A 23,729-nucleotide genomic window follows, 5' to 3' on the forward strand; every position below is an offset into this window, starting at 1 on the left:
ACATCCCACTGGTCCTTCAAAATAATATCATCAGAAAGAAATTACTTTAATTTGATTCTTTGATTAGCTTCAAAGAAACAACTAAACAAAGGGAAAATATCACTGAAATGCAATCACTGGTTAAATAACCAAGAGTTTTCTCCTTTCAGCATATTTACCACGAAGTTGATATAGCAGTTTGTTTTAATCTAATGGCTGGGGTCTAAAATAGCATGTGAAAATCACGTCTAGTCAAGATATTACAGTCAAACTATAAAAGAAGACAGATCTATTAGCAAAGCTAAAGCAAATATTATATTATATTACCCGTTTCACCATTGCAGTCACTATGTCTTCCAATGAGCCAAAACTACTAGAAATATAACTTTCTTGTGGCTTCCTTTGGTCCCTGAGCCCCTGCTTCAACTTCAGTGATGTCTCCACATGAGATTTATTGACCTCATCATGCTTCGTGTATGAAGGATCAAAAAGATTTGATTGTCCAATTGAATTGAAATCCATGTCAGGGTGAAAGTTCTTTGGTTCTGAACTCTGAACGAATGGACCCACAGCACCTTGCACGGGATCATAGAGTTCATTTTACTACACATAACATTGGAGCGATAAGAACTATCCTCATTATGGTCTACCCAGCCTTGAGGTCCGGCATGATTACTTATTTTCCCAGCATTACTGCTGGTCAGGCTTGCTCTGCATTGCATGTCTGACCTTCTATCCTGCAATTCAGTAGATACTGAAGTAGCAGAAGAAACATCATGTAGATTACTCCCCATTTGAATTGCCCTTTTAGACATGTCATCCCTCACATTACTTTGATGCATGGTAGATTGAGTAGTCTGTTTAAAGCAGTCATTTAATTGAAAAGAATTTGAATGGATCCCAGATGACTGAGCAGCAGTTGACCAGTTTTCATTCAATCTCCTGTGATCCAGCAAGGAGGAAGACAATTCAGAATTTAAGGAGGCCAATGAAACAGGGGACCGATTTCCAAATACTTCACCACCTTGAACTGCTCGAGGGTTTCGTTCTAACATCAAGGTTGTGTTTGCAACGCCAAGAAGAGGATTGCTTGAGCTACCAATGTTTGTTTTGGCATCTAGGAGGCCACTGCAAATGGGGAAAATTGCTCTATTATCAATAGCAGTGGACAGCTCCCTGACATGAGTAACACCTTTAATATGTTGTAGTTGATCGAGTTCTAGTGTCATCGGCATTCCTTGAAGTACACCCCCATTATGGTTTCCAGGATGTATTACCTGCTGTGAGTCAGCCTGATCAACAGTAGAGCCGCTTGAACTTCGTGCATGACTAAGTTGAGTCATTCCAGAAGAAGAAAGCCCACGCATTCCCATACCAGCTGGTGTGTTCAATCTACCAAGCAACCCACTAGGTGGGAAGGATCTGAAACTGGTGTTATGAAATTGCCCAGATCCATTCAAGGTATGGAAATTCTCAAGTCCACTCAGAGAACCCATTCGTAAATATGAAGAATCTGTACCTCCTAAGGCGGCCGCCATATTAGCTTGCTGGTTTACCATACTGTTCAGTCTTTTAAGATAAAGCCTGTATTTCTGCAACCATAAATAAAGTAGTAAGCATCCTGTTGTAATCAATAATAAGTTTATATCACGACCTTAGAAAAGAAGGATCAGATTCTATGCCTGAAGATGGCTTGCCACATTTTCTCTTGTAAGCTTTTCAACATTCATCAGATCTAGGATTTTTTTTGGCACAGCCTCTGCATCCAAAAGAGAATAAAACATAATGAACTTATAAGAAAAGGCTCCATGCCTGAAACATTAAAAGTGGAATAATAATTACTGCAGAGGTTTTCACTTTAATGATAGGTAAAGAACATACTGTCAATGCCCAACTGATGAACCGCAGCGACAAACTTGCGATGCAGCTCCACAGACCAAACAACCCGAGGCTTCTTCTGAGTTGATGGATCATCATGCACATTTTCATCATGCTCCTCATCCTCATCTTCATTCTGATCCTTCCGTTTTTTATTGAGCTTCCCATTCGGATCTGAAAGTGTCCCAGCTGACCCTGATCCTCCACCAATGCCAGGATGAGGCTTGTCTTGACTGCCAGAATTATTTGAGTCTTTTGAATCAAATCTCCTTCTCCTGACAACATGTTGCCAGATGTTCTTCAGCTCCTCAGTTCGAACAGGTTTCAGTAAATAATCACAAGCTCCATGGGTAATTCCCTTCATCACTAGCTTGGGATCGTCATTTGCGGACAACACTACAAATGTTAAAAATAAGCCCGATTAACTAACCACATGCTGCAAAGAGTACCACAATCCAACAATAAGCTCACAGAATGTAAGCACGTTGTAAACGGACCAACATATATTCAAGTGCTTTTAAAAATGCCCTATGTTTCTTCTCTGGAAATCAGACAAACATACTGCATTTTGTTTTTAAAAACAAAAATCTCACAGTTCATCAAATTGTCGAAGTTTTAAAGATCGGAAAGATAAAGTTTTAGAAAAAGCCAGTTTAAATAACCCTTATTATTTAATCTACAACACGTTTTTGTTGATAAATCAACGACAAATTTTTGTTTTCCACAAGTGAAACTTCACGGTAGAATGGCAATATAAAAAGAAAAGAAAAGTTGATATGATGAAGATCAATTAGTGCTCCTGCTTCCTGGCTTACTTATGACAGGCAGGTCCATCTCAAGACCCACAAGCTCAAGCAGCTTAAAGCCATCCATGTCTGGCATATGAACATCACTGATGACCAGGTCAAAGTTGTTCTTGTTTTCTCTCAGCAACTTCAATGCTGTGATTGCTTGATTCGTTGTCGTAACTGCAAAATCCAAAACTCATGACGAAGATCAGGCCAAGTTTCTAAAAAATAAATAAATGCTTTTCAGATATCTCCCGATAGGCTACATAAACAACCAAAATTACTCAACTAAGCCATAGTCCAATAATATGAGAGTAGAGAAAATTCACGAAATAAAGAACGAATCTCAGTAATAGGCAGATATCTGAGAAAATATTTCCGCAAACAGAGAAACCCAATCCAATATATGAGAAAGTAGACATAAAAAACAAAGGGTGTGGTAAAAAAATGTAAGGAACCCATACAGATTGAACGTACTACGATTATAGCAACAAAGAAAGAAACAATTTGTATAGAAGAATTTTAATAACAACCACAAATTCAGAAACCCATATCCAAAAACTGATTATAGAAAGCAAAGGAATTAAGAAAAGAGGCACAAGATGCAAACCGTGATATTGGCATCGACGAAGAAGGGTCTCCAAGACAAAGAGGCAAGTGGGGTCATCGTCAACTGCGAGCACACGCATTCCAATGGGGAACTGATCTCTGGAATCATCCATTATAGGCTCAACTGTCATTTTCTGCAAGCAGACTGATGGACAAAATTCAGAGAACAAGAACAATGGAAAAGGACCGTTCCAACAATATGCTCTATGTTCTATGGTAATGACCAAACCCAGAATCTACTGAACAGAGAGAAGCAGAGAAGGATTTGCAAAGATTATGTAAGTATGTGATATGAATTCAGAGAGAGAGAGAGAGAGAGAGAGAGACTGTAAAAGTGGCAATTTGACCGGGGAAAGAGAGAGAAAAGGAATCTAATGAAACTACTATCTATAAACTGTGAAATCTGCAGAATGGAGATTTGAGCGTCACTGAAATATAGCATATTATTATACCTTGCCAAACTAACAAATTTTCCACTTCGTGTCGTCAAAGGGGTTCTACTGCGTGTAACTCACGCGCTGGAGAAGCTGAAACTTGGGCGTTGAAATTTCCGAGTATTTAAGCAGAAATGTTTAATAATTTGGAAAGGGATGGAGAAAAGGGAAAATGTTCAATTTTTTTTTTTTTTTTTAAGATTAAACGTTCAATTAATACATTATATATATAATCGAAACGATAGTTCCGTTAGAATATTTCTAAACCATTAATCTAAATAGAAAGGTAATTTTATATATCGTGTAAAATACATTTTTAATTTAGAAAATAGTAATTAGGATCTTATCTAGTAATTTTTATGCGCTAATGTTTTACTTTTTCATAAGTTTTATTATTTTATTTTTAGAAAAACAATTTATTTAATATTAAACATATATAAAATGAATATTTCAACATTGAAAAAGATGTTTTACGAAACTGAACCACGTTTTATTTCCGGGGAAAAATCATCGTGATGTAGTTGCTTTTGATTGGTGAATGTTCTTGGAGTCTTATGCCGTCAGTCTTCAGAAAGAAAGAAAGGAGGGTCCTTTTCAAAATGATTTTGGGCTAAGAATTTCTTCTTTTTTTTTTCTGAAAATGAAACGCCATACATGTTTTTTTTTTTTTTTTTAATAATATTTACAGGCATTTCTTGTTTGGTCGGCTTTAGCATTATTGAAAATGGTTGTTGGCAATATCGGAGACTCGATACCACAATAAAGGCGGAATTTAATTTAGTTTTTTTGTTTTGGTGGATTCCGGAGAGCACGCGCAAGCGTGCTGCTGATAATATAACCAAAAATAAGATAGGAATGCTTGCTTTGCCGACCCTTTCTTCCTCTGAACTCTGAACTGATTCCTTTTTCAGTTTTGGGACTTTTAATAAGCTAAGGGTCAAAAAGCCTTTTCCTTTTCATTAGGGCCTAATGCTACACCCAACCCCAATAAAGAGGTTATTTGAAAACCCATTAATTTCCCTCCTATTTTTCCAAACCCAAATCCAAAACAACCCTCCCAAAAACAAATACTGTTTATTCTTGAAGCATTTTTATGAAAATTCTTTGCATAAGAACATAATAACAAGAGAAATTAATCTTTATAAAAAAATAGATCTCATCTTAAAAAATTTTAAAAAATATTATTTTTTATTAATAAGATCTATTTTTTTTTTAAGGAACTTGCACGAGACTTATAACTAGCATTAATCATTAAAATTTTACCCATTTCTTGCAAATTTTGTAAAAAAGTTTCCGTGCATGTATCATGGCTCTTTTTTAAAAAAGTACGAATCAATATGAATTTAATTAAGGAAATTATTTATACAATTTCAAGATTGGGTTTGGATAGACATTTCATATGAGATGAAATGTTGAATATTAGTTGAATAAAATATTATTATATATAATTTTTTACTATTATTTTTATTTTGAAATTTGAAAAAATTGAATTGTTTATTATATTTTTATATGAAAATTTTAAAAAGTTGTAATGATGAGATGAGATAAAGATGTTTGTGTATCCAAACCCAGCCTAAGTTTCTCATACATATTTTTAAAAAAGTAAGAAATTTGAAATCTAAATAAATAAAAAAATTAACTTTCTTTTACAATAGACTATACTTTCTCTAAAAGGAATGCATGAGATTTATACTAAAAAATTGTATCTAGTATTATTCATTTAATTATATTTAATATTAGGATTCAGCCAATATTTAAATATTATGAGGTATGGGTGTTATGTTTATAGGTCTCTAAATTTTTAAAAATATTTAAATAAAAAAATTATAGAGAATCTATTAACATCATTAATGACAACTTTCCAATGAAACATCACAAAAATAGCTGTATTATTAGTTGAAAGAGAGAGGTCGTATCTTAAACACAAGTTGTAGAGAGAAAGCCAAAGACGCGGTTCCGAATTAAAAAAAAAAAAAAAAAAAAAAAAAAAAAAAAAAAAAAAAAAAAAAAAAAAAAAAAGTAGGTGATACAAGTACGATGATGACTTGGTAAAATTAAAAAAAAAAAAAGAAAAAGAAAAAGAAAAAAAAGGCAATGCGATGCACGGAAAGCTATAGCGAATGAGCATATAGTTGAATGGCCACTACATTTTTGGTGTGCGAATAAACTTATAACACGTGGTTCTCAAACAAACACATCAATGGAAACTTGCATCATCTATCAATTATGTTTACTTTCCACCCTTCTTCACTATTCATTGGGAGTCGTAACTTTTTATCTTAATTTCATGATCATCCTACCCACACTTTCTACTAATTTCTTCTTTATTTTGATTTGCAACTTTCAAAAGGATCGAGAATGGAAAAGGGTCTCCTCAGCTAGCGTTCATCACCATTAATACATGCTTCTTTAAATTTTGATTTTTATCATTCTGATTGAAAAAATATTTATTATTAATTTCTTACTTATTTACCAATTATTTGATGTTGTATTTTAAAAAAAAATAAAAATAAAAAGACGATGAACATATGTTATAATTACATCAATTTTGAAATTAGAACATCTTGCTTGCTTATAAGGATCCAATGGCACCATCATGGTCCAAAGTCCAAAGAAGCCACCAAAAGATTTATCTATTAAAATTTAAAAATCAAAAGCATAATGATCATCAACAAACCCATTAACATCAAGAAGGGGTACTTTCAAAACTTGCATGATAATCAGAAAACTATCAATACCAACATATATATATATAGTGCACTTTGTATCGTATAATATATAGATATATTATATTATATTATATCTAGAAGATTCAGGCTGGGTGGAAAATCTTGAGATTCCTTTTTCCTTTTGGAGTCACATGGCCGTCTAGCTTTCTCTTAATTGGCATGATTTAAGGTGATCAGCATGGACTGATAAAATAGGGTTTTTTGGTGAGGGGTGGAAGAACATGGTACCGCCCTCCCTCCCTCAGCCCTCAACTTTTATTTGATAAATCATAAAAATGCTGATGCGTGCTAATTAACATGTTGTCTACTTGTCTCCCACCGGGGATATATGCATGCCCAAAATTTTATAACATTAATTGGAGTGGATTCCTACTATATATATATATATATATGTATGTGAAAAATTCTATACACCATATTATCATCTCGTTTTCATCCTACTAAGTATGATGTGATATATTTATCATCATTAAATGATCATTTATTGCATATTTCTTTATCATCTAATGGTAATGAATATGTCACATATTATTTAATATAATCAAAATAGAATGAGAGTGTCGTGTATAACATTATATATATATATATATATATATTTGTAATCTTGTTCCACTCAAACATGCATGGCTGTCCATTTTTCTGTGCCAGACTCATGAGTTAAGCCTACAGCGTATTGATGATGATCAATCCCTGCCAATAATTACAGACGTACGTGAAGCTAAGGTCAACTCAATAATTGCCAAGTATAAGTAGACGCGATGGATAGAAAATTCTTTTTATATATAGTATAAGTATTTGATGTTTTATTAATTATCTCTCTCTCTATTAAGAGACCATTTCATTTGATAAATAATTAGAGAGAATCTCAACTGAGTGAGGCATATACGTACCAAGATATAAGTGTGAGTGCGGGATTAAATTGGGCCTACACATAACTATGGGTTAGCTAGAATAGATCGATCTTATACTACGTTATAAATGTTTGACAATCAGGCTGAGTTAAGGTTGATTTAGATAGTGAGATAAGATGAGATGAGATAATTTTATGTGAAAATTAAATAAAATATTATTTTTTAATAGTATTATTATTTTAAGATTTGAAAAAATCGAATTATTTATTATATTTTATGTAAGAATTTAAAAAAATTATGATGATGAAATGAGATGAGATGAAACACTATCTGAATCTAACCCTTAATGTGATGAATTTAATCACCTCGCAATAATGATGCAAGTGTCCGATTGGTCGCGCGTTCGCTAAAGCAAGCGAATAATTGGTAATGTAGGGCTGTTGAGCATAATAACACTATATATAATGTTGTCATGTATATATGGGTAGATTACATCATATGCCAATCTTGTAAAAGCCACGAATGAAGAAAGATAATACAAGATACATTACGGACTATTATAATATAAATTAAACAATTAAATTTATCATTTCTTATCTGTTTGAGACAATTGTTTAAAGTTTGGTATAAAATCACACACATAAAAACATCCGAAGAATTCACGAGTGATAAAGCACAACTTTTCTCCCAATCGAGATCAATAATCATCAATGTCCCATGCATTCGAAGCTGCCCAAAAAAAAAAAAAAATTATATTAGTCCAAATTAATCGTAACCACTTTAATTAAGGTTGTTTACGTACGGAATAATTATACAAATAAATAAGGAGAATATATAAAAGGAAGAAACAAAACCGGTGGTTATTTAAGGAAAAAACAAGAGTATTGGCAATTGCAATGTATATTACCTTGTCTTGAGATGGTCCAGTCCTTATCCTGCCCGAGGGCCAAAAGAAATATCCTCTTAACTGCCAAGACCGTGCGACCCGGATCTTCAACCTTATCGACAGGACATCATCATACCCGATCCAAGAGTCTCCAAAATATGAATAATACGACACCGTTTCGTGGTCAAATTTAACCGTCGGATTGTTCCACCTATTGAAATCAAATATTTGATCATAATTCAAGATACCACCTCCAAGCCCGGGCCTAACGTGGGTGCTCCAATCCCATTAGTGTCCGGATCCTGGAGTGTCCATGTCCGCCCGTACAATGGTAGACCCATAACTAGCTGACTGGGCGGTACACCGGATTGGATCCATGACCCGATTCCATAACTTGTGCTAAGATTAGTATTAGGATCAAACAGTGCTGAGTGCTCCCCAGTGAAATTTTCCCATGTCCCATGATAATCAAAGCACATTGGACTAACCCAATCCACATATCTGCTTATAGCATAAGTTGGATATGATCGAGGCACATCAAAGGTAAACTTCGAAGCATAGTATACTGCAGAAGTTAAAAGTAAACGTGACTTTCCACAAGTCCTAGCTTCATCAACTAGGGTTTCTCGCCATTGCTTGTATAGCAAGGCAAGGTTTGACATGTCCTCCTCATTAGCCGGGAATTCCCAATCAAGATCAACACCGTGGAACCCATATTTTCGAGCAACTTCAATGGTGGAATCAATAAAAGTTTTGCGTGTTGCCCAACTGCTTGCCATTCTAGAGAATACAGTCGGGTCATTACCGCCTCCTCCTATGGATAGTAAGGTTATGATGGGTGGGTTTTTGGTCCCAAGTGCACCCAGGAACTCAGGGATCTTTACTTGGTCAAATTGGGTAACATTGAGTTTATATGTAATGGGGTCGGGCAAAAGGAATGCATAATAAAGGTGGGTGAAGTATGAGGTATCAATGGCGGATGCTGGAAATGCATCGAAAGATGGCCAGTAGGCAGCTTTGATTAATGGAGATGAACGAGGATGATGATGTGGGTATGGTGCTGGTGCTGGCTCCAAAGGTGTATCAGAATTTGAAGGAGGTTGGTTTAAATCTGGAGTTGGTTCAAGTGGCTGGTAGGGCATGGGTGGGGAAGAAGAAGGAGACATTGGAAGATTTTGGGGCATTGCCACAGAGGTTGCATCACCATCTCCAACATTAATTGTGTAGAAGATTACAAGAGTTAGAAGTGGTATGAATCCTAAGTTAGCCATATCTTGGGATTTAGATCCAAGAGAAAATGCAATATTGGGTAAGGTATAACAAATTGAGATCATGTATATATATATACATGTTGCTTCGGGTGTACATATAATATGTAAACAGACGCTAATTGGGAACATAGGCGGCATCGAAAATACATGTTGCATAGCTAGCTGTTGCATGTGTTTGTTGAAGTCTTCTCCTGTGGACACATGAATTACATGAAAGTAACGAATTAGGTGGAGACAAAAGGGCCGGACTTACTTAGAATATAATTCCAAATATAAACAATGATCTTTGCAGACAAACTGCCTATTGTCTTGTGTCAACGAAAGTGCATCTTTCGAGGAGAGGAACAAGAATTGAACAAAGTTTCCACTTGACATGAATTTGATCTTTCACTTAAGACCTTGTTTTCATCAATTAATGAAGAATATATGCCAGACTGGTACAGTACTACGTGGAGGGCGGGGAATATATAGCCTAATAGGCCAAACACAAACACAAACCCACGTACGTACGTACACGTAACTAGGATAACATTACATTAATATTTTTAGGAATGTTCAGGTGTTTCTTACTATCGATGATCTATATATGATTCTACACCTGCCAATATTAATTCTCAAGTGTTAAAGACCTGACCAATGATATAACAATTAGTTAATTGAGAGGTAAAGTGATCGAGCAAATAGGCTAAATTCTGATTGAAAGATCATGTACTAATTTAGTAGTACTTCTTTTAGAAAAAGATAGATATATAGCATGATTGCATACTATACAACTTATCTTCGGGAATGTGTACGTAAATTTAACATTTTCCTGAAAGATTTTTGTAAAGCTTTTTAGAAAAATTTAAAGATGATCATGAGTTTATGAGATTTTGTGAAAGCGGTGGGATTCATTAAAATGTACTGCTTAGATGGAAAAAACTTTCCGAGATATTTTTATTAACGTTTGAAAAAAGGGGGTCATGGATTCGATGAATATATATGTTTAGAAAGAAATATTTAGTGAGGGAGCGTTTAATTAAAGTTGTTTTTGCTCTGAAATGTTTCGATAATAGAGACTATTTAGTGAAAAGACCCTAGCTAGCTAGCTAAACCGAATCATCCGGAAGAAATGAATCCTAATTTGTATTTATAAGTGATGGTGCCAAATTTGTCTCACCTTAGAGCCGTCGAGAGGTAGCTCTGATATATGAAAAAATTTATGGGTTTAATTTATCTCATAAAATTAGTTTTATAAGATAAAATTATTCATTTCCTATAAATATATCTAAAACCTTATCCACAGATAATGTGTAATTATTCTTCAACACCCGCTCTCACGTGCAGGTCAGTATTTTTTTATAGTCCTTGTTACAAGATAAGTAGTGTGAGTTCCCATTCGTCTTGTAGTAGGCTTTGATATTATGAAGAAATTCATGGGCCTAACTCATCTCATAAAACCGGTTCTACAAGAGAGTATTTTTCATTCCTTATAAACATACCTAAGATATTATTCACAGGTAATATGAGAGTATTTCTCAATAATATTATGTGAAAAACATAGTCGGAAGTATCGAGAGAAAATGGATAAAATAAAGAAAATGACTAAAAATCATTATTGAAGTCGCGCGCGCGTGTGTGTATATATATATCTTCTTGTACAGTAGTACATGAGTTGAGGTATTTATATACAATAGTTTTGCTATTCATCGTCCCCGGCTCACATATCACACTTATTTTTATTTTTTTAATTTTTTTTTTGGTTTTATTCTTTTTAAACTAATTGATTTCTTCTACTTTTCATCCATACACCACATATTTGGTAAGAGAAAAAAAAAATAATATGTGATGTGTGATGTGATGATGATGAGTATAATTTTTCTTATATACAATGCTCAGATCAGTTTTTTTTTTTTCCTCAACAAGATAAGCATAGCATAGATTAAAACTAAGCGGTTACAAAGATACAAGATTCAGTAGTGAGATTCCCTAACAATCATCCCAAAGCAAGCAAAAGCAACACCAAAATAAAAACAAAAAAAAAAGAAAAAGAAAAAAAAAGTGGGTTAGTAAGCCAAAAGATTGACTCAAACCCATTCCCACAAAGAGAAGCTGCTTTAAAGCGATTTTAACATAGTCTGATAAACAGATTATAAACCTAAGACTAAAAACTGCAGGTGAGAGAGGGGTCATGTTGCGTTTTGCTGATCTGGTCTGGCTGAAAGAGACTATCACAACTACTTCATCTTGATCGTTGGTTAGGGAAAGCAGGAACATAAGAGACTAGCAACGTGTAGATGACCTGATACACTGGCGTAAGACTGCCACCGACGATGATGGCACGTGTGGGTCATGAGCTACGCTAAGGAAGAAGAGAACGATTGGATTTGAGAGATCCGAAACCACGAACCCCAATGATATTGCGCGTGACGACAAAGGACTCCTCCAAATATGGTGGCACGTGAGGCTCACTCACACTATAAGCTGCATGTGAGACACACATGCCACTCGTTTGGTCAGTTTTCTCCTACCGTCCGACAGATCGGCGACTGAGGGATCGGATGGAGGGGCGCATGGCGGTCTAGGAAGGCCGGTAAATAGCAGATCTGGACATCTTTGTGCTATTGCTGGAAAACTAAAAAACAAACGGGAAAAACACCAATAGACAAAGCCGGCAATGGTTGGACAAGTGGAGGGGGAGGAGCTGCTCAGCTCCCGGGCGTAGATGCAGTGATAGTTGGCTGTGGGTAGAGAGAAAAAAGACTGGAGAGATGCTCTGATCAGTTTAAGTGCTATGTTAATAAGCTAACCTATTCTAAGTAATCTGTAACCAATTATATATAGCTAACAGTACTATTTAATTACAATTCTAATAGGTACTAATATTGCAATGGCTCAATTTGATATATACCTTTATTTCACAAATAATACCTATATTTGTTTGGGTTCTAGAACATGCAGGATACAATATTGGATAATAATAATAATAATAATTTTGGAGACCTGTCAAGCTTGGACTCTTTCGCTTACTCCTTTGCCCTCACCTATAATATTTTAGATGTGATAATTATACAAAGACAGATTATATGATGACGCGCGACACAATTTCATGTCAAATGCTCATGATCATGATCATCTTGTTTCCATCGAAACAGCCCAAGCAATATTCTTATCAAAACATAAAGCTAATATGGTCGAAACTAGCTAGCTAGGTTGTTTCAAATAAACACTTATATAATTGCTTTTTACCATAAATCTAATAATTTTACTAAATATTTTATTATTTTACTCACATGAAAATGAAAAGAATTCTGGGTGTTTATCAATACATTATATATAACCTGATCATTACTTGCAATTAGAAGTTTCGAGTTCCATATGTCTTGATCTCTCTTTAATTAGGTAGCAACTGTACTTAAATATATATGACCTGTATAAATCATACAAAAAAGAAACGTGGAAGGTTGTTGTACAAAGAGACAGTATATGAAAGAAATGACTGAGATGAGGGTAGTGACCAAGATAAGAGTAGATAAAGAATTTACCGAACTCCATAGTCAAATACATATTGCATCGTGCCCATGTTAGCCTTGTCATGTCTGAGTTGTCATGATGAGAGAGAGAGAGAGAAAGGGGTGGGGGTGTTTACATAACAAGATGGTTTTAATTAGTAGGAAGAGGGAGCATTAATTTGTCTTCTTTTGAGTAGTTCAGATTTTTTAATGCAGGGAAGTGATGGCACTTTGTCGATTTCTTTTTATGGCCTTTGAAATGGGGAATTATCCAGAGCCTTTATGGGGACAGACAGATCTAGCAAAGAGATTTGGTTCTATTTTTTATAAGAAAAGCAAACGATACATGAAGTTAGATATGATGATGGTCATGAGTGTTTGCAATTAATTGTATTGCCTAAGCCTATGAAAGTGAAATGCAAAAGTCCACTCCGACGCATGTCTTTTTTTCTGCCCAACTTTTATACGTATACGTGAGGACGTTTAAAGAAGTGAATAATTTTATTATTATTTATTTATATTTTTTTTATGTTTGACTTTTTAAAATTTTTTATTTTGTTTAATAATTAAGGAAGTAAGTATTAATAAAATTATATATTTTTTTAATTTTTTCTTAGTAATTAAATATGTTAAAAAACTATTTAAAAGAAAATGATAAAAAAAAATACTTGTAATATACTTGAGTAACAGATAGATAGTAATAGAGTAATAAGCCTATCACTATCTTGAAAATAATATTATTTTTAATTATATATTATTAGAGATTGCTATATATTGATTGTATCCCAAGGGTTAACTTTTGAGATTATATCTTGTTACAATATTAATAATGCAGCATAATATATATACATATACATATATATATATATATATTTATATATATAGCACCATCATGGCAAAAGAGGGGCTCTTCATCGGCCTCCCCCTTTGTACTTGTCGGCCATTTGCCGTTGATCCCCACTAATCAAGGCATATCACAAAAGAGTAATACAAAAGAGTAATACATAATTGTGGGGTGTGTAAGTATACTATAATTGTTTTAAAAAAGAGTGGGATTAATTATTAAAAAATTAATTTTTTATACATGAATTCTATATTTATTTATTTTTTAAAATAATTACGTAACGCTTGCATACTTTTGACTGTAACTATCATTTCTCCTCACAAAATATTGCCATAATCAAAATATTTATATAAATTAGTTTCTCTAGCTCGCTCCTCAAACAAAAAGAGATATAGTAATTAGGAGATAGAAGATTAATTTGGTTAATCAAGATTTCAGCGATTAAAATAAGATGACAATTTTTCAAATGTTCTATTTAATATTGTAGCTAATTCACTTAGTTATAATTAATTAAAATAATTAATATTAACGTCGATTTCATGTCGAGTCCACGCTTAAATGTAATGATTATTTTTTAAAAAAATAAACAATATTCAACTCAAAATTATATGACAGTATTTTTTTTTTGATACATTTGGAGAGGAGGGATTTTAGAAACTGTGAGTTTATGGCTATCAAACCATGTGTCTTTGGCCAATTATATAATTATATGACAGTACTTATCTAAACGATTCGCGTTGGAAATATTCATGCATGACGTTTACTGCGTCATTTTTGGTTTCGTATGAATTACGCGCGGTAATTAGTAAGAGCAAGGTAGCTAGCTTTAGCATGCTTTGATCAGCCATTTTGTGGTGCTTTTATAAACAGAAATAGAACGGGGGAGATAGGCATGAAACAGTGTTAATGGCCAAGGCGCATGGCATTGATCTTCTTCTTTTATCCTAACGGAAAAACCACATTTTTCTCGTGTAATAAGATAGAATTGTATAGAATTAAATCAACTAGCTAGCCCAAGTATGGAATTTCCCCCCTTTTGATTAGTTGATCTGATGCGATGATATTAATTGGATAGTTTGGCCTACAAAGAATGATTTTTTCAGGTGAAATGGGACAAAAGTGGCCGAAGTTAATCTAGCTAGTAGCTCGCTCAACTGATCTGCATATATAAGATAAATAGTATCAATGATTGCTTGTTCGGCCACATTTATTTTTAGAAGGGAAACATCCAGGGAAAGTGCTCCCCCACAAAAAATGTGCAGGGGGACAGATGCATTAATAACATGCAACCAGGGTCACGGTGCAGAGAAAAGTCGTCCGCGGGTTACATGTATACACACGCATGGTTGCCTGTCCCCTCATGATCATCAAGGTACTTTGAGCAGTTCTGCATGATATATATAGCTTCGCTGAAAAAAAATAAATTTGTTTCAGCAAAATCAAAAGAAATTTATACATATTTTTATAGATGCCCCAAGAGTCTCATTAATCGAACATAAATGGCACTTTAAGCAGTTCTTGACAGGATATTTTTATAAGTCGATCAAAGTGTCGTGAATTAAGCGTGTGGGAACAAGTAAACCTACCAACATACGGCTCAGCTTTTACTATTTTTAAACTCTTTTAGAACAGTGCTGTATGTTTGTTGGATATATAGCACAAGGCATTTTACTTGTCCCGTGAATGACTTTTTATAATCTCTTTTTCATAAACCGCCAAGAAAAAGAGGTATCCTCCAATGGAAACAACAAGGAATGAGCCATGTAATAGCATCTTCTCTGCTAATCAAGAGGCTTATCCATGTCCAAATACACCACAGCAATACCCAGAAGAAAACAAGCACCTGGGAGTTATAGAAGAGGATGAAGGTCATGAAAAGGAGACGACAAAGCCAGATATCTTCTTAGATCTGAATGTCTGTAGTCATGAGGATCAGTCCGATCGTGGATTTGACGCAGAGCTCAATCTCATTGATTGCTTGGACGTGGGTTCATCTCAGATTCCATCATCAGCAACTGATCCCCTGCATGATGATCAGGCTTCTTATGCCGAGCCACGAGTTTTCTCTTGCAACTATTGCAAAAGAAAATTCTATAGTTCACAAGCACTAGGAGGCCACCAAAATGCCCACAAAAGAGAGAGGACTCTAGCAAAAAGAGGACAAAAGATAGCAGCACACATATTGGCCTCCGCAGAAGCTTTTGGGCATTCCCTCCACCAGCACCAGCACCAGCACCAGCACTACCCAAGCATGGCTTCTCTTCCTCTTCATGGTGCTAATTATAATAACAGATCGCTTGGAATTCAGGCGCATTCTATGATCCAAAAGCCTTCTCAGAAATCATCTTCAGGTGGGTTCTGGGAACCTCGGGGCTGGTCAAGACCCCTCATTGACCAGCAACCAGCAGTTGGGAATTTTCACACAGCAGTAGGATCGCTTTCGCGAGGCAGCGTTGGTAAATTTGGCTTGCTAGCAAGAACGATGAATGGCTCTCCTGCCTGTGACGATGAATTTAGTGGATTTTGGTCTGCAGATAGTACTGCTCTTTACAGGACAAATCAAGAGGAGATGAAGAAGCTTGACTTGTCTCTCAAGCTTTAAGTTGCACGCTTCGTCTTTCTTTTTTCTTTTTTTCTTTTTTCGATCTTCACTCTTGCTCCTAGTCAAAAGTTTGTCCAAATTTGTCTACTTTCGGTATTAATTAAATTGTATATTTTTGTATTACAAAACCTTGTGGATTCATGTAGTTAGTTGAGAGTTAATGGAATTGACTTCGTTTTCTGGTTGGATGAGATCAATACATTGTTGTCAATTAATAAGATTGGATCATTATGATCTATCTGCCTCTGTACATTTTTCAGAAAGAGTGATCATTTTTCAGAAATTTCCACATTCAACAATTTCAATTAAAAATTGAGAGAGAGAGAGAGAGAGAGAGAGAGAGAGAGCCCAACCATAATGCACCAAATGTTGAGCTGTGACCATTTAAAACTTGCACGCCAAACTCTCCTCCAAAAAAGCCTTGGCAGTAGTCTCATCTTAGGATTGAATCATAATCCAATATGGGTTTACTCAATTAATTAAATTATTGTTTATTAATTGAAGTGATTAGAACCCAAATCCAATATGAAGATGATAACAACATTTTCAGAATCCCCAAAACGCAGGGTCAAGAAATATCACTTTGGCTAGTTACGAAGCATGGATTAGAAGGAGGCCAATGAGAGAGAGATTACGTGGAGTTCCCACTCCAGTTTATTTATTTATTTATTTAAAAAAAGCTTAGCTTTAGGTAACGTCAAAAGACCAAAAACAAAAGGATTACACGGAATACATGAAGATATGAACCAAAAAGTAGGAAAAAAAAAAAAAAAAAGCATCAGGATAAGCTTAGGAACATAATTTAGATGAAGATATAAATAGTTTTCTTGTTCACACTTGCATAGTTAGATAAAGACGTGTTCCACTATTTTAATCTTCAAACCAAGTGGAGATGTAGAGTATGTTTGTCCTCTAATGAGGAGCGTGTACTTTGTCACTTTCATTAAGTACCTCAAAAAAATCTATCAAAGATTTTCTTGTATTCTTATCTAATATATATATATATATATATATATATATATATATAAAAGCTAGTCTACATCGCATCACATTTTTCACGACAGTATATATGTGTATCAGTTCCTCTTTGGAACAGACCGTCCGTTGCTAAGCCATCAACAACATCCAATAGAAGTGCTCCACATAAGCAAGCCCACACAAAAACCATAAGGATCAATACATTAGATGAAAACTTTGTTTCTGCAGAGAACACAAAACCACAACATCTTACGAGCCCCTCCCTCACAGACTTCACAAAAACACAAAATTATAGTTTGCACCCTGGGTTTGACATTTTATTTTATTTTTTATTTTTGTAAAAAATTTATTACTAGTGAATTTGTATATTTTTTTTAAAATATTTAAAAAAAAAAAGTCTGAAATAATTACTGTATAATAGTAGCCTGGCAAAAACATTACCAAAGTAGAGAAAATACTACAACTCAGTTTGTTAATTTATATATCAATGTTTCCTTAACAAGTTTGTTATCTAAATTCTAAATCATACTGATTTAGTAGAGTGTGGGCATAAGCCCAACTTTTATGCAGGAATAACTATTACTAATTGATTTGGGCCCAACCAACCCATTCCCAGATCATTCGTTTTTTTAAGACAAGAGCCCATTCCCAAATCATTTACCAACCGCAACGTATCGATATATATATATATATATTTATATCAATTCTGCTACAGGTACCTGGCGTTGGGTACCTGTTGCGGAATCGTGTGACGTGGTATTAGCCACGTCATTTTTATATTATTATTTTAATAAAAAAATTAAAAAAAAAAAAAAACCTCAATTTGAGAAACCATCTCATCATCTAGCGCCAAACTCATCCCTATTTTCTATTTCAGAAATTTTCTTCATCCTCTTCATTCCTTAGCCACTCGACCTCTTCCTTCGAAAAAAACGTATAAGAACTCAAATCAGAGAAAGTTCCATTTTTTGGTTCCTTATAGTGCATCCCAACTGCAGCTGCTAACCCAGCCAAACCAAGCCATTGAAGGTCGGGGTTCTTAAGAACCCTTGCAGCCAAATGACCCAGTCCTACAGCTCTCGTGTGAAAATGATTACATTCAGTTGGCCATTCCAGCAATTTTCTCAGTTCATCTTCCATTCCCACGAAACAAACATTCTTATTATCCAAAAAATTCTTGAAAAACTAAAGAACTGGATTCATGCAGTGCCAGTGAAAAACCAGGCAGCGAGCTCGGATGCAAAGACTGTGGGAAGCAGATTCACCCTTCACATTCATCGAAATGAAGCTCTTCGTGGGTGAGGAAGCATAAGAGCTTGCTTTGGAAAAGACGATGGCAGGGAGAAACACGGTTGGGTCCACGAATGCGAAGACAAAAAACGAAGAAGAAGAAGAGGAGATAAAGTTAAGAAGCATAACCTGTTTTTGTGGCTTGTGGGAAGTAGATTCCCTCGCCGAAATGTAGCTCTTCGTGGGTGAGGAAGCATAAGAGCTTGCTTTGTGTCTGTGACCAAGGGAAGAGAATCTGCTTGCATATGAGACGCAATGTTTCATTTATTCACGTGGAGGCCCGTGTACGCGGGGTACCCCTCCGGTGTGCAAATAGAGTTTTTGTATATATATATATATATATTTTAGGCTAATATATATATATATTTGTTTATAATATTTACTCAAAAAATTATAAAAACTATATTGAAAGAATGAAATAGATATAACACGTGAATGTCATAAATATTTATTAATATATAAAATTAATATTAATATATGCTGAGAAGAATCGTCTATCTTCTAATAACCATAGGTAACTGTGTGGTCTAAAATTTAGGCTCGGTTTCGTTACACAAAATATCTTATCTTATTTCATTATTATAATTTTTTTAAATTTTTACATAAAATATAATAAATAATTTAAATTTTAAAATTTTAAAATAAAAATTATATTAAAAAATTATATTTTAAAAATATTTTATTTAATTTTTAATAAAATATCTTATCTAATCCTAACTGAATTGTGTAACTAAATTTAGAGGAAGCGTTGACGAGAGAGATGGAAATTGTTGTAGTTTCTCTTCTATTTTGTTATTGTTTTTGGGCCCAAAAGCATAAGCATTAATTAATAATATATAAGACAGTTTGCGCGTGGGGGCAGCCCACACCATGCTGCTCCGCATGCCTGGACCCATCTTCTTAATCATGTCCTTTCCTTTCCTCATTGATTCTTCTGGACTAATTATATTATCATTATTATTATTATTTATCTTAAAATAAATGAGACAATCTGATTCGTTGGAACCACTCAACTTATATATTTATTTTTTAGAAAATAAAAAATAATCAAACCGTAGACTACACCCCATCCATTACTTTATTGGATTCCTTTTTTTGTTCTCCATTTCATTGAGTGGTGAGTCTAGGGCCTATTGGAATCATCTTAGGATTTTTTTTTTTTAATTTTTAAAGGAATAAATATCTGCTCCAAATTTTATATTCATGACTTTGATTTTAATTCAACCTAAACGATGCATGCCCACGTTAATTACTATTGTGATTTTATTTTTGTTTTTGTTTTGTAAAAAAGAAAAAAAATGGAATATGGATATTTTGTAATTGTATTCAATGATTTATTCAACAAAAGTACAGAATCCCACCAAGTGAAGTAGCAATTAATTTGAAGAAATATTTTAGTTATAAATAAATTACATAAAAATAATATTACAAATTGATGTGATTTTATATAGTTTATCGGATTATAAAATTATTTTTATTGTAAAGTAAATCTATCAGATCAGATTAACTCACATAAATCTGTAGAATTACTTTTATATAATTACTTTATAGATGTAACAGTACTCTTTTATTTTTTTAAATAATAAATTTAATGTATTATATAAATTCATATAAATTTATATTTAAAAACTCCCGAATTACTACTTCTCAAGAGCTATCGTTTCAGCGGCATAATCCTACCAACTTTAACTAATTATTTATTGTAAAAATATACTAAATAATACAATAAATATCTTAAAATAAATTAGACATATTAAAATATCTTACTAAAATCTGTAGAAATAATGAAATGTTATTTCTAATTTTTCGGCTCGCAGACATTGAAGAGAGATGGAGGGATCAAAAATCATTAGCAATTCATTTTTTTTCATGTAATTCTTGAATTTTGGAGTGATAACGATAATTTTTTTAAACAGTAAATACAATAATAATAATTGATAAATTTACTTAGATAAATAAATAAATAAATAAAATACTGAATCATGAGGGAGTGGAGCATTGAGGGAAAAGCACGCATTAAAGGCACTTTCGGGTTCGGCTGCAGAAGAGCACAAGTTAGAAGATTCTTCTTCCCAGGAAAAAAAGTAATAAATAAAGCTCACCTAGAAATTCCGACGACTACCCAAAATTCCTTGTTTGTAACCCCTCGAATTCCTCGAAATTATTGTCTAAACCCCAAAATACTTCCCGGTTTCTTTGAGTTCCCGGAAGCGACAGTATCGAGGGTGAAGAATGTTGTGTAGAATGGTATCGCTGGCGAAGAAGAAAAGGAAAGGAACAGTGCCAGTTTATCTCAATGTTTACGATCTGACGCCGATTAATGGCTACGCGTACTGGCTCGGCCTTGGGGTCTACCATTCCGGCGTGCAAGGTGAGATTTTTTTTATAGCATGGGCTATTATATTTATCTGTTTATTTTCCTTTCTTAAATCATGAGTCGTTTATTTATTTTAAACGTTTTTGAGGGTTTTCGGTGCTAAGATAGTGAAGGAAGATGAATGAGAGAAACGAAAAACTGGGTTTTTAACGGCTAATTGAACTTGGGGCTGTCATAAGATGCCTATTATTCCATGTTTCGTTGCATTTTTCTTCTTGGGTTCAAGTTCAGATCTGTAGTCTGTTTGTTTAGGTGCTGAGTGATGGAAACCCAGATTTTTTTTTGTTCTTTTGGATGCTTAGAAATTGATGAATTTACCATGGAAATTTTTATTAATATGCGTCTTTAGTGTTTTTTTTTTTTTTTTTTTTTTTTTTTTTTTTTTTTTTTTTATTGTGGGATCGGGTAAGGAGTGATATATTCCAAAGAAAAGTAATTTTGTTGTATGCATGATTATTTCTTTGTTTGGAAAGTGAGGAAAAGAAAAACTTTAATTAACTAAATATATCTAACTATGTGGCTTTATTTGGGTTGGCTCGAGTTTCTTAATATTCCAGCAAACAAGAAAATTATGGATGAAACTATTTTGTAACCCTTAATTTTCGGCAGCCAAATAAATGGTAAATGAGGGAATTAAATTCTGTAGTAGATATGCTTATTTGTTAACTCCATCAAATCCTAAGCAGTTCTAGATTTTTACTTTTTCGATAGTTGTGGGATTTTCTTGTTAATTTTGGTACAGTTCATGATGTTGAATACGCATTTGGAGCACACGATCATGGAACTTCAGGGGTTTTTGAGGTGGAACCAAAGTGTTGTCCTGGTTTCACATTCAGGAAATCGATATTGATAGGAAGAACTGATCTAGGTCCCAAGGAGGTCCGTGCCTTTATGGAGAAATTAGCTGAAGGGTACTGTGGAAACACTTACCATCTTATCACGAAAAACTGCAACCATTTCTGCAATGACGTGTGTACCAGATTGACAGGAAAACCCATTCCTAGGTGGGTCAACAGACTCGCCCGACTTGGTAAGAAACTGACCATAAGATTGCTGTTTTTTACATTTCTGTTGCTGTTTTTATGTATGAACCGTTTACTTACTTGTTAGAACATTGTATAATGCTTTTTTTCCTTTTAAATCTAGAACTTTAACAATGTAGATTTTCTGTTGACAAAGGTGGCAAAACACCACATTTTTCACCAGAATTGACGCCATTGCCCAAACTCCACCTTTCTGCAACTGCCGTTAGTGCTGCAACTGCCAAGGTGGCAGTCATTGATGCAACAATTGGAATAGACAATTAGAAGTATTACTGCTGCTTGCATAACAAAAGACCTTCAAATTCATAAACGCAGCTTTCTTCCTTTTGAACGTGAAGTCACCCATAAGTTACCATGAGTATGAGATTAGTGGTTCCCCTTTACCCACAGATATCATAACCAATTCTAGCACGCATTTTATCATTATGTTCCATTGTGTATTCTTGTCCTATTGTGTTCTTCAACATTCCAATTTGAGCTCTTGCTACCAAAGCTGTTTTTAGGAATGAATAAGCAGCTATTTTTCATTGACAGATACTAGAGATTAGGAAACAAGATTCAAACGATATTATGAAATGAGCTCTTGCCTATTGTGTTTTCTTCTGGTTTTATTTCTGAAAATTGCATACAGTTAATTTCACTCTGCTGAATTCAATTGTTTGAATCATTTTGTTTCGTACCTGCTCTATTTAGCCAATCCATTGCTGTTTTATGTAGATTTTCTCTCACATCAATAATGAAAGCGTGAATCAAAAATTTAGTTAGATATACTGGGATAAAGACACTTTTTGAGTACCACTTTTATGAACATCTGCAGCCATAGTTCTCCGTTTACTAACTTAAGCAAAAAGAAGATGCGACATAATGTTATAATAATCATGTTTTCTATTTTAATGAATTACAGGTTCTCTCTGCAATTGTGTCCTTCCGGCAGGTGTCAGTGAAGCAAAAGTTCGGCAAGTTAAATCGGGAGATAGGGTTTATGAAGGAGAGAAGAAGAAATTCCGGAGCCATTCAAGTAGGTTTGCATCTTCTGCTAATCCTCCACCTCCTTCAATAAGAAGTGCCAGACAAAGCCATTATATCCCTCCATCTTCCTCTTTGATTCATTCGTCTTCAATTTCAACCTTAACTTTAAAGCTTTAATGGCATTCTGATCTTGATACTTACTAGAGTTCTCTAGAGTCGAGCAAAAAAGATAGGGAAAATAGCAAATTACTGTCTCTCAGATTAATTTCACTGATCTTGTCTTATGGTTAGGGAAAAAATCGCTGCTTGGGAACGTTGCAGCGTTTCTGCTCTGTAAAATTCTCTATTTTTACTTCAATGGAAATATGCCTTTACAAGTCTCTGTTTTTTACTTGTGGAATTACATCTTGCAATTCTCTCTTTGTTAATTAGTTGTGGTTACATACGTTGAACTGGCGAGAGATGTAGTTTATTGAGAGGGAATGAGAGAGAAGAGAGTCCTCATTTTCAATTCAAGGTAGGTGGGGGAGGAGGGGACCCTAGTCGCTTTATCATTATGGATTGTAGGGAGACATTTTATTTATTTTGAGTGTGGGGTACTTGTGATCATGTATAAATTAGTGGGGCATTTGCAATCAAAATGTTTTCCTTGTCGGGGGTTAATTATGGAGCTGGGCATTAGAAGATAAGGTTGGCAGGTTCACCTTGAG

The 23,729-nt window shown here is 34.3% G+C and overlaps 4 protein-coding genes across 5 annotated transcripts; 2 read left to right on the top strand and 2 right to left on the bottom strand.

Annotated features, from left to right (window-relative positions):
* Nucleotides 1-120: 120 nt before the first annotated feature.
* Nucleotides 121-3,637, bottom strand: LOC121263703 (two-component response regulator ARR12-like). The gene is given in 7 exon segments (XM_041166744.1): nt 121-569; nt 572-1,571; nt 1,662-1,738; nt 1,861-2,253; nt 2,673-2,825; nt 3,256-3,388; nt 3,484-3,637. Coding segments are annotated over 6 exon segments (2,025 nt in total). The 5' UTR covers nt 3,386-3,388; nt 3,484-3,637; the 3' UTR covers nt 121-297.
* Nucleotides 3,638-7,965: 4,328 nt separating this feature from the next.
* Nucleotides 7,966-9,425, bottom strand: LOC121262692 (class V chitinase CHIT5a-like). Its single transcript, XM_041165279.1, is given in 4 exon segments — nt 7,966-7,997; nt 8,176-8,214; nt 8,217-8,411; nt 8,414-9,425. Coding segments are annotated over 4 exon segments (1,278 nt in total).
* A 5,858-nt stretch (nt 9,426-15,283) lies between these two features.
* On the top strand, nt 15,284-16,551 carry LOC121263704 (zinc finger protein 3). The gene has a single exon (XM_041166745.1). The coding sequence runs from the start codon at nt 15,499-15,501 to the stop codon at nt 16,360-16,362; it is 864 nt and encodes a 287-aa protein (XP_041022679.1). The 5' UTR covers nt 15,284-15,498; the 3' UTR covers nt 16,363-16,551.
* A 4,097-nt stretch (nt 16,552-20,648) lies between these two features.
* On the top strand, nt 20,649-23,396 carry LOC121263705 (deSI-like protein At4g17486). 2 transcript variants are annotated; one of them, XM_041166747.1, is made up of 3 exons: nt 20,649-21,001; nt 21,798-22,037; nt 22,955-23,396. In XM_041166747.1, exons 1-3 carry the CDS (start codon nt 20,863-20,865, stop codon nt 23,194-23,196), a joined length of 621 nt encoding a protein of 206 aa, XP_041022681.1. In that variant the 5' UTR covers nt 20,649-20,862; the 3' UTR covers nt 23,197-23,396. The 2 variants fall into 2 exon arrangements, with proteins under 2 accessions (XP_041022681.1, XP_041022680.1); XM_041166746.1 differs by having other exon boundaries at nt 20,651-21,001; nt 21,750-22,037.
* Nucleotides 23,397-23,729: the final 333 nt, after the last annotated feature.

The sequence above is a fragment of the Juglans microcarpa x Juglans regia genome, chromosome 4S (assembly GCF_004785595.1).
Source record: "Juglans microcarpa x Juglans regia isolate MS1-56 chromosome 4S, Jm3101_v1.0, whole genome shotgun sequence".
Taxonomy (NCBI): domain Eukaryota; kingdom Viridiplantae; phylum Streptophyta; class Magnoliopsida; order Fagales; family Juglandaceae; genus Juglans; species Juglans microcarpa x Juglans regia.

What these genes read in the sequence shown, in the direction of transcription:
- LOC121263704 (XM_041166745.1), top strand. Translation starts at nt 15,499, where the DNA reads ATGGAAACAACAAGGAATGAGCCATGTAATAGCATCTTCTCTGCTAAT.
- LOC121263705 (XM_041166746.1), top strand. Translation starts at nt 20,863, where the DNA reads ATGTTGTGTAGAATGGTATCGCTGGCGAAGAAGAAAAGGAAAGGAACA. An exon ending in CTACCATTCCGGCGTGCAAG is followed by an intron (nt 21,002 to 21,749) that starts GTGAGATTTTTT and finishes ATTTTGGTACAG; the next exon opens with TTCATGATGTTGAATACGCA. An exon ending in CAACAGACTCGCCCGACTTG is followed by an intron (nt 22,038 to 22,954) that starts GTAAGAAACTGA and finishes AATGAATTACAG; the next exon opens with GTTCTCTCTGCAATTGTGTC.